This window comes from Molothrus aeneus, chromosome 18 (genome assembly GCF_037042795.1).
Source record: "Molothrus aeneus isolate 106 chromosome 18, BPBGC_Maene_1.0, whole genome shotgun sequence".
NCBI classification, from domain to species: Eukaryota; Metazoa; Chordata; class Aves; order Passeriformes; family Icteridae; genus Molothrus; species Molothrus aeneus.
In genome coordinates, this window is record NC_089663.1 from 14,129,357 (window position 1) to 14,140,231 (window position 10,875).

At 39.0% G+C, this 10,875-nt stretch overlaps 1 protein-coding gene across 2 annotated transcripts in view; it reads left to right on the forward strand.

Moving 5' to 3' along the window:
* SFSWAP (splicing factor SWAP) overlaps positions 1-1,316 on the forward strand; it is a 36,897-nt gene extending 35,581 nt beyond the window's left edge. For both annotated transcript variants that reach the window (XM_066561918.1, XM_066561917.1), the window contains one exon: positions 902-1,316. In XM_066561918.1, coding sequence (XP_066418015.1) covers positions 902-967 — 66 coding nt within the window. In that variant the 3' untranslated portion in view covers positions 968-1,316. The remainder of the gene's footprint in view (positions 1-901) is intronic.
* Positions 1,317-10,875: the final 9,559 nt, after the last annotated feature.

Consider the following 10,875-nt stretch of genomic DNA (forward strand, 5'->3'; position numbering starts at 1 on the left):
CATCTCTTTATCATTAAGGGCTCCAAAAAATGGAATTTAACTAATTATTAAATTGTTGTGCTGCCATTGTCCTGCCTGATCCTAACCAAGTCAGTATTTTTTCTCATTCAGATCCTTCCATCTGTAAAGCAGAAGGAATAATGATGCTAAATTCCCCTCTGGTGTGTTTTGAGAACTTCAGATGCAAAATGCTTTAAAAGCACTAAGGAATTTATTTATGCTGCCTTTGTGAACAAATGTTTAAGTAACTCAGATTTGTTACTGATACACACTTTTTATTTTGTCATCATTTTTTGCAACCCAGTTATTCAATGCCGTTTACATGAAATTTCAATTCTTTTTCTAATGCTGTTCCAACTGGATGCTCAGATAAGACTGAGTGTTTGCTTTCACAGTTACTGTCATATGAGAAAATGCCTCTGCTGTGTAAATTTTTGGTTCAGATTTACAAAGCAAGGAAAAAAACTTTCTGGTTTAGAGTAATTGTTAGATTCTTTTCTTACCAGTTCTCTCTCTTTTTCTCTTTTCTTTTTTCCCATTTTAAACCTCCAGTGGTTAGTAATTGTGTGTTCATTACAGGGTTTCTTTGAAGATAATGGTCATCGTTTTTCTATTCCAATTGATGTGATTTCTGTGCTTTGTTGTATAGAAACTGCTTGATATATTTATGCAGAGCACTGTTGCATTCAGGTAAAACCAGAATTCAGTTGCTGTCATAGGAACTTTCTCCAAATTTTTGGACTCATTTCGCCTAGGAGCTAAACATTTGATAGTCATGACTCCAAGTATCCCACGTGACTGGAATGCACACTGACCCTTTCAGGTGGAGTTCTGCAGTCATGTGTTTTAGCTCTGTTCAAAGCTCAGACGTGTCTGATCATTTTCATTTTATTGTCTACAGGATCTTATGGCCAAAGTGAGAGCAATGCTTGCAGCTTCCAAAAACATCCAAACCAGTGCCTCCTGAGACCTGTCGGAACTGACCATCAAGAAATTGTGTGAAAAGAACAATTGGAAAAGAACTGCCTCATCTCAAATGTACAGCTGAGCTTGGCTCACTTGGTTCACAACTCGCCTAATTTACCAGAACTCAAGAAGCTAAAACCTATCTTTCTGTACAGAAGCATCTCCTTGAAATTTCATTAAATTTTTTCAGCCAGAATATCTTTGAAAAGTTTTTGGGTTTTGTAAATTGATTTTTTTGACTAATTCTTCAATAACATTTTATGATCAGCAGTCTGTATGTGTATATTTGTAAATACTATGTTTCTGTGAAAAGTATTACACAATAATAAAGAAGGAAACATCTTTCATTAGCTAGAGTTTTTGTGGAGTCCTTAATTGTTTGCAGTTAATTTTGTTACAAATTAATTGGTTTTTTGTTATTTTCTGCTTTTTATTTGACAACTGTCTTGCCTGCTGACCACCTTAAGCTGAGAAATTCTGTTTATCTTCCTTCATGCACAGGATGATCTCAGAAAAATGCTTGTATACTTGGATGTCAGTAGCAGACAGTTTTTGAACAAGGCAAAATTCATGATTTTGAATTGAGGCAAAACTCATGATTTTCTGTCCATGAGTTAGAAAGATCTTGGAGCCTCCATATGAGGGCTTGGCCCTTTAAAGTCAGTAACTAATGGTCAGTTGTGGAGGGATAGAATGTAAGAAAATAAAGATAGTGCAGAAGGTGGTCTCACACCTGAGGAGTTGCAGCTGTACCAATCATCAAAGAATAGGAACAGGCCTGCCCTTAATAGGCCACAGCTGTGTCCAATAAGAAGCCGAGTGCTACAAAAGAGGGGGTTAGGGCGGTGAGGAGAGAGTTGGGGTTTGTTGGCTGTGCTGTGAGGAGAGCTGCACATGAGGAATCAGTGAGAAGGTAAGGGAGATTTGTAATAAGATGGCAACAGTCAGTAGCTGCATTGTCTTAGTGTACCTTGTTCTCTCTACTTAGGTACAGAAAAGAGGATATTTTGGGACATTCATCAGGCATCCTGTATAGAAATCCAGCATTTTTCTGATTTAACATACTGTTGAAAATGATATTTACTAACTTGTATTTTATTGACATAGACTTACTAACTTTTTTCAGGAAGTTTGTGTCTTCAGTAAAACTGCACATTTGTTTATTATGCATTCTTTTTTCCACACTGAGACTCTTTTAATGTTTTAATTTAAATGCTCTTAAAATTAATACCAAAAAAATGAGTGGATTTTTACCAAAGCCTGCTTTGTAATGGTTGGTTATATTCAAAAGGTGCCATTATTAGCAATTGTCTAATTCCATAAAGAATGGGATCATGGCTTTTACTGATCCCTGAAAAAGTCTGTAATCTATAGTCAGAAAGATTCTGGGTTTAGTGACTCACTGTCCTGATTTTCTCAGATTTTATCTGAGTAGGTGGAGGTTGGAAACAGATTATAGAAATTAAAGTTCACACTTCCTCGTAGACCAGTTGGTAAATTATTTCAATAGAATGACACAAATAAACAACCCTAATGCAAAAATTTTCTTGTTCAAAGTAAGGAGAGGAGAAACAGCGTTGATATAATTCAAATTTTCAGTAACATGATGGTCTAATGGTCCCTGGCATGCCACTTGCTCCCTTGGAATGCAAGCACAGTATTTAAGCCATTGGGAATGGTAATTGATCAGGTTTCTTTTCAATTTTTGGTTAATGATTAGTAGAATTCACACTCATGCAAACAACACAAAATGCTGGGTCTGATGCAAAGAAATACTGTGCTCATAACCTGTGATGAAACCGAGCCATCTAAATGGTCACGTAGAATGACGTTATCCACCACTTACCTAATTATTTCAAAGTTATTTGCAGTGTTTTGACTAGGAGGAAAATAACTTTCAACCGGTACCAGAGAGGCACCATTTCATCTGCCCCGGTTGGTGAAACAGTACTAGTAGAGATAAAAAAGGACATAAAGTAGATTTCAGGACAGCTATTGTAGGTTGTTGTGCAACGTTGAAATTTACAGCAGCTGTATTTTTCTCCCCTAAATGGAGTTAAAAGTCCCACCATGGTTAAATAATTGGTAGCTTGGATGCAAGTTGTTTGCCAAGTAATAGGAAAGCATCCCAGATCTTTGATTAAATAGACTGGGCAGCTTGTTTGGCTGCTGCTTTGCAGATTCATTCTCTTTGGGAAGGTTGCTGCCTGACTTCTCAGAATATTTTCTCTTTCTATGAGCAAGTCTTCTAGTCTTTTTTTCTTTTCCTTAATCCCTTTTGTGATATGTCAGGAGATGGAGTGTTTAGCTCCAGAAAAATTTAGATTAAACTGCATTTTTGTACAGTCTTTATTTTTTTACTGAGGTTTGTTTGCATCTAGCAGTCTCATGGGGAGCTGTATTCTCTAAAAAGTAGTAGTGTTTTCATTATGCTATTTTTTTCTAAAAAATAAGGGGCTTTAAAAGGGCTGGAACTGCTTTACCAGAATAATTTCACATTTGGAAAGCAATGCAGCTTTTTTTGGTCTTACCACAGGCACTGGCTGTATTGTAGCTACTTGCAAATACAGCACGGAGCTTGTGATACGGTGAGTGCGATGTCAGGTGTCTGGTATATCAGGAGAATGTGTGACCAGTATCAGGAAAGTGTCTTAAAAACTTCAAATTAGGAAATTTTCACATGTCTGTTTTCCAGGTATGAATTTGCAGCATGATCCCCAAGGGTCTGGGACCACGGGTCCGGTTCTGGATCAGATGGCGCCTCGCAGCCCACCTCCCGTCTACAAAACTGTATGTACTCAATTCCTTGCTGTGTTTCCATGCACCAACAGGCCTAAAAAGGTCCTGGATCACCTGGCTCTATTGCCAGAATCTTTTTTCTGGTGAGAAATACACAAGATTGCTGTAACAGGGAATTAAAAAATCAGGAGCACTTTGGACGGAGGAAAGCAGGCTCTGAGTAGCCATGAGGAAAGCGCTGTGGCAGCTCTTGAGTTGTCAGTAATTAGTTTTGGTTTTCCAAGTTTCTCAGTTGTCTGAAAACTACATATGGTGAGATTGCTTTGCTTTAAATTCAGTTAAATACAATAATTCAGGCAACTCTTGAGTTTTAGGTACTTTGAGTTATTAATGTCCTCTGCATAAGTGTAATGAACTAGGACTTGGAATGTTCATATTGGATTTCCAAACAACTTTGGAAGGGCTTTTTTGTCTGTAATGTGATAGCCTATTTTTTCTCTTTCTCTTAGAAGGAACATACATGTACTCACTTGTAAGCTTCTTGCATTAGAAACATCAAAATTATATTCTACATTTTTCAGTGGGGCAACAAATGATGCCATTTAGAAGAAATGTTTTCTTGGATTTAAGGCAATGGCTATTATCTTTTGTGAAGACATTTTATTAGGAAATCCTATTTAATTAAATTTCTACTTAATAAATGGCATTTCTTACCTATTCTTCTTCCACCCCTAGCCAACAACTAATTATATTAAGCAAAGAAATAAACGACTTGTAGATAGAGGTTAGTAAACTGCTAAGGCATCTTCTTTGCTAGTTTTCCTTTTGCCATTATGATCTGAAAGCATAAAATACATCATTGCACTAATTCAACATTGTTAATTTACAAGATGAAAATAACTTGGCTATATCATGAAAATTTGTCTGAAATTCTATAAATGCAGATTTTAAAAGTTCAGTGTGTCTTTATTTTTCTATTTGTGATTTAAATGCAAATACGGTCTGAATATCTTGTTTTGCTTTTAGACAGATCCTTTCAGCACAGAAGTGTAGTTCAGTGAAATATTACATGTAAAAGGAAAGGCTTTATTGGAGCATTTGGTTGGAAACTAAAATCTGCCTGCACACTGATGAGCTTTTGGTCTTTCTGGTAGCAGCTGGAGTGGTATTGCTGTTGTTACTCTGTTTGAACCATCGAAGGATTCCTGAGAAATCTTGATGCAAAACATGTCTTTGCTTTTTGCCTTAATTTTCCCTGCTCTGGATTACAGAGGAGGTATATTCACCCTACTGCATTTTCTGAAATCCTAAAGTAAGTTGTGAGCATTTATAAAAAATCCATTTTTACTTTCAGGGTACTTGAAACTTCCGTGGTATTAACTTAATATCTTTAATTTGGATGAAGATGATAATCTCTTGGCAACAATTAATCCTGAACACATAGCATGGCAAACATAAAAGCTCTGCCAGACCATTTTAAAAGTGATGGTGATAATCTGCTCTCTGGCTTGCTGCCACGCTTTCCTCGGGAGATGTCGTAGGACTTTTCTCCGATAAGGAAGAAATGGCTTCACGTGCAATGGTTGCCTGCTGACAAACTCATTTTTCTCTTTACACTGAGTGTTCAAATGATGATCTCTGCATAGGAAGTAAGATGAGTTCTTGTTGACACTTGACAGTGTTACAGATACAGCTGCCTGCTTGGGTAAAAGCAATCCCAGTATGCAAGGCTGGAGGAGGGCAGGTGCTGATCTCCCAGACTGCACAGAGTGACGGATGTGATGCCTCACTGCAGGGAAACTGGCGTTGTCTGTGGATCTCAGAGGTTTCTTTTCCTGTTCCCTGTAAAATAATCCTAAGGATGTCTTTTTCCAGAGAGAAGTTCTGTATATGCTTATATTTCCTCTCTTCAAATGTAGGAGGATATGGGGCTTCTCATTAAAATGCAATCCAAAGATGAGTATCTGCAACATTATTTATTAGGATATGGCACCTGGGGTGATTGTGGGCACTCTCAGTTAAATTACTGCTCTGGTTTGTTATAACAGCTTTACTCCTCCAAAAATGCTAAAGCTTGAAAAAAAACTACCCATAATTGATCAAGAAACAGGCGAGAGGGTTTGCTATAACAAGAAAGGAAACAAAATCTGTAATCTTGGCTCCTCCTTTCTGAAATTCTAATTCATTTTCTAAGATAAAATGGAAAGGAAAAATTTATATTTTAAGCACCGATGAAAATATGACTATTTTTCCACTTTGGGTCAAGTAAGTGATAGGTGATATTTCTGCCTTAAGCTGTTGAGGCAATTAAAAGTACACTCTCTGCAGGTCTTTGAGCTTTTTAGCTTATGCACGGTGAAGATTATAAATCACCAAGTGCAACAATTAAAAGATTTTTATCAAAATCATAAGGCTTTGCTTTAAGAAAATGGTGGGCTAGGTGAAGCCTGTGTTACAATGGTATCGTTGCAGACCTTTTTCAGTAAGATGTCTGTGCTTCAAGAGGAATTAGAGAGCTTTATCACCTTGACCTCAACTGGAAACCTTCTCATAGTGGACACTCAACACGGAGTGAAAAGATGTGCTAGGACTTTTCTCTGATCTACTCGAGAGATACAGTTGCAGCTGTAAACCTCTTATTCCCCTGGATTCTTATGGTAAGATGTGCAGGATTTAAGTGTAAAGGTGTAATAATGACAGAGGAATAGAAGTCCTTTTGGTACCCCAGTGCATTGTTTTATATTCCCGGAACAAAACACTTAATGTAGTTGCATCATAAGAAGGCACCAGTTTACTCAGTGTAGTCATGAGTTGTGAAAACCTGTGAGTTAGTAAGTCAATAGTTTTCTTGGAATTGCCATTGCAAGCAATAGATGATCTTGTGTGGTTCCCTTCTCTGTTTGGATTCACAGTGGCCCTGAGAGTTGTGCTGCTGTTTATCAGCAGGGAGATATTTCCAGCTCATCTGTGTTCTCACTGTCAGGGCCCTGGATGTGGGAATAGACCTTAATAGTCCTGAGCAGACTGTGTGAGACCTTCACCACTGATGCCAGGTGCTGTTCCCGGGCTCACAGGGCTGTGCTCAGGCTGGAGACGTCCCTGCCCTGCCACCTGTGTTGCTGAGTTGAGCTCCCAGTGCCCTCCTCCAGGGACCTCATGCTCCATGACCCTTGTCGCTTGAGTCTAATTCACTAGCTGCTGTCATTGTCCACAGAGGGTCTGTTTGCCTCCACTTGCATATCCTGAGTGAAGCTGTCCCCATGTTTTTGGACTAGCTGTGCAGGGATATGTTAAGTCCCAAGCTGAATGCCCTGTGTGTTACCACAACAGGCAATAGAAATTGTCTGGTCAAAGCCAGTAAACTTAATTAGCTTTTATTGAACTCATTCCCCTTCATAAAAGTTATATTTAAAAATAATATCCAGTATAATCTGGGGAATCTCTTAGCTGAACACTGGCAGCTTTGTGATCCAATTAAAACACTCCCTGAATCCACATATCCCGTTGCAAAAAATTTCTTATGCTTTAAACCTTTGTACATCACATAAAAATTTGTCTTCAGTTGCATCTTCTATTTGTACTTCTGAAATAGGTGTAAGCTTGTCTGATGCTTTTTAATTAGGAAATGGTGTAAATTGACAGCCTTAAGCTTATACTGCACACAGAAACACTGAGACATGTAACTATTAATTCTACAGAAGGAGCACGTTAAAGTTCCGCTGTTTATAATCTCCTGTTGGAACCAATATTGGCTAATGACTTTAATGGTATCACACTTGGCAGAAATTAAACACATCTTTCATCCTTTCCTAAAGCTATTTCTGTTTTAAAGCATTGTAGACAAGGAGACAAATTGGACAAAGAGTGATTTTATGTGCTGAATTTAAGACAATACTGTAAAATTGAGTGAGCTATGCTGGCAAATCTGATGGAGGTCGTCCAGTGTTTCTTCACTGGCAAAAAGTTGTTCACTGGAGTCTGACAACCTAATGGTTTTGATGATACCATGATAGTTTTTTGAACTTGGGCACAATAATGGGTGCTGAAAAGCTGTTGTTCTCATACTGCACCAGTGAAAATTTGCTGGATTTTAAGGCCAGTGCAACTTTGCCAACAAATGAAGTCTTATTTCTTCAGAGGCAGAAGCAATTCTGTGTTTTCTTCCCAGAATAATGACTACTTTATGTGGAGCTGTGGATAATAGGCAGTATGCAATCAGACTTTCTTTATGGAAATGATGGAACTACTGGCCTTCAGAGTCACTGCACTTGCTTCCTCTTTCTGACAGTCCTCCCAGCCTAAGGCAGAGGTTCTGATTTAGGCAAGCTAGGAATATGCTTTCTGTAACATCTGATTTAGGTAGATTTTTTTTTTTGGCAAGGGTGAATCAAGCAAGCTTAGCCTTGCTGTGGGTAAGTGGTGCCATCTCACAGAGAGAGAGAAATAGAAACAGCTATTGAGGATGTGTATGGGTAAGAGACCTCTGCTCTCTGGACTGGCTGCTCACCAGGAGACAGGGCAATACTTAGATTCCCCAGGTGCACAGTTTCAACTTACTCTCTTAACTGTGTCCAGTGTGCTGAAATGTCCCTGAAATTTAGGCTTTCTGTCTTGCTAACCTCAGTATTCCCTTGTGACAGTGCAGAAGAGCACCAATGTGGTGGTCTTATTCAAGCCACAAGCGAACAGAAGATATGAACTATTTTATAAAGAAAGAATATTCTTTGCCTTTATGCTTTAAGAATATGCATACAGTAAATATTACTATTTATCCATAAATAAGATTTACGATGTGGAAAATTTCCTTCTGTAAGTGGCCTGCCTGCACTGGTCCTGTTTGCCAGTGTTCTGTAGCCGTGCCTCAAGGTAATGCACTTGCCTGCTGTTTTTCATGCTTTGAAGTTATCCCTTCCCATGTCACCTTGCTGAATATTCTCAAAATATCTTGCCAAATCTGGAAAAAGCAACAAGTTTGGGCAGCCAGCAATTGATTTGATGCTCAGGAAAATACATTCTTGGTCCTTTAACATGTTGATCTCCATGCAGTCTCTGATTTGTTGTTCTGTTTGTGAGTGGAGCTCTCATGGATAAAGCCAGCAAGTCCCCAGAAGCCTCTAAGTATTTTTTTGCTTGTGGTATGTGCATTCTGCTTGGTTACTGACTCACTTATGACTGGTCCAGCTTGTTCTGTTTAAAGTAGTACCCTATCCTGGATTTCTGTGTTTCTAATGAGTACCTCAAAGCTCCGTTCTAACTCTGAACCTGACAGCTCTTTCAAAATGCAGTTCTTCAAGGTCTTTCATCATCTGAACACTAGAACTTTCAAGACCAAAGTTTTACAGCTTTTAGCCCTTTGCTAGTAATGAGTTTTACACCTTAATAAATGCTTCAGCAAAGCAGGCTCTATCTGCAGTTTCTGTAAAGTCACTGAAGAGTCTCTGATTTCATTCGGGCATTGTCAGCAGCACAAAAGCATCTTCTCAACAGTCTTCTATAAATGACCTGTTACCTTAAGAAACAGCTTCCCATTACTTATTCTTACATAGTTACTTTTCTGTTCATATCACATAGTTTGAGTTCAGCCAAAATCTTGTTCAGTCTGTTGTACAAATCGCTTCATACACTGTCTAGTGCCTCAGCAGAAATTAATAGTGGGGAAGTTGTGCAGAACCTCCTTGAAAATGCCTGATCTTTGCAGAAGGGGCTCTTTCTAAGAAGCCTTCCAAATCCTTCTGTCTATACCACGGTGCCCAGGACTGTGAATGATCTGCCAATAAATAATAATGACGTGAATCACACTTCCTTTCCTCCACCTTCCTAGAGGGGTATTACAGTGTTCAGCGCGTAGCTCAACTCTCAGGAAAGCATTCCAGATGATCATTTGACTTATCAGATGATGTTGTGTAGAGGTAGCTGCTTTCTGGAAGGCAGCTGTAATTTGACTTCCATATGTGGGTTTGTTAGGCAGAGCTTGAGACAATGGCAGGAAAACAGGGAAGTCTTCCTTATTTACCAGTCAAAGCAGTATGAAAATAAAGGTTAAGGAAATGCCTGTTGGGGATGAGGCCATTCACTGCCTGCCCAGGGCTGGGGAGGAGAGGATGTGGTCCTGTCCCACTGTAAAGATAAATTGTACAAGATCTTGCCTCTGTTTGCTGCACTGCTCTGCACATCTGCTCTTCACACTGGCAATGAGCTCTTACTGACTTATGGGACAAATAACTTCAGGACTGCTTTCAGAAAGCACTGCTGACAACTGAAAGATTCAGGAGACTTCAATTCTTTTAAGAGAGGAGGGACAGCTATGGGTTAAATCTTAAAGTGCATAGGCCTGGTTCAAGTGTGACTGTAACCACAGCTACCTGGAATCCTGGTTTTATGAAGAAGATGAAACATATTGCGATACAAAAGTTTTTCTCTCAAAAAGGTCAACAGCCTGCATATGGAGAGAAAGTGAGCCCCATGACCAGAAAATGAAATTGATTGGGTTTTATTCTATCCACCATTTATGTCCTGAAATAACAAGGAAAAATGCTGTAAACAGTGCTGTATTGAACACTGATTCACTGAATCTTTCTTTTTAATCGGGCTGTCTGAAGGATGAGCCTCTGCAGTGTCTGGAAGTGCCCATGAAAACTCAAAAGGGAGAAAATTAATATACTAAGCAGCTAATTTGTAGCATGGTGCCAGTCTGCCCTTTTGATTCTCCCTATCAACAGAAACCATAACAGGCTAATTCCTTGCTGTAAAATGTTATTTTTTATTTTTACATGTGTAGTTTGTTACATGCTGCATGGAGTGGGAAACAGGGAGAGGGGCTAGTGCTGTCCTTGAAAATAACCATCTCATTCCCTTGGAGTAGTTCTGAAAGATGTTCTGCAGAAATGCTTACCCTCACCAAAGGGAAGGCAAAAGTTCTCTGCTGCTGCAGAAAAAGTGGAGGGATTTGCCTTTTCTATGTAATATTTTAAATTACATTGCTCGAAGTTTTTGTAACAAAACTCAGTGAGAAAGAGGAGCTCCAAATTTCAGAATCTACTGTTATCTTTATCGACCCATGTTCATAACAAAAGCTTGATTGGAGAGGGACACAGGTTCCCACTAGCAGGCTCAAGGGGGTTGCTGCTGTCAAGGACTGGAGGATCCTGTGAGTGCTTCCCCCCTCTCCCT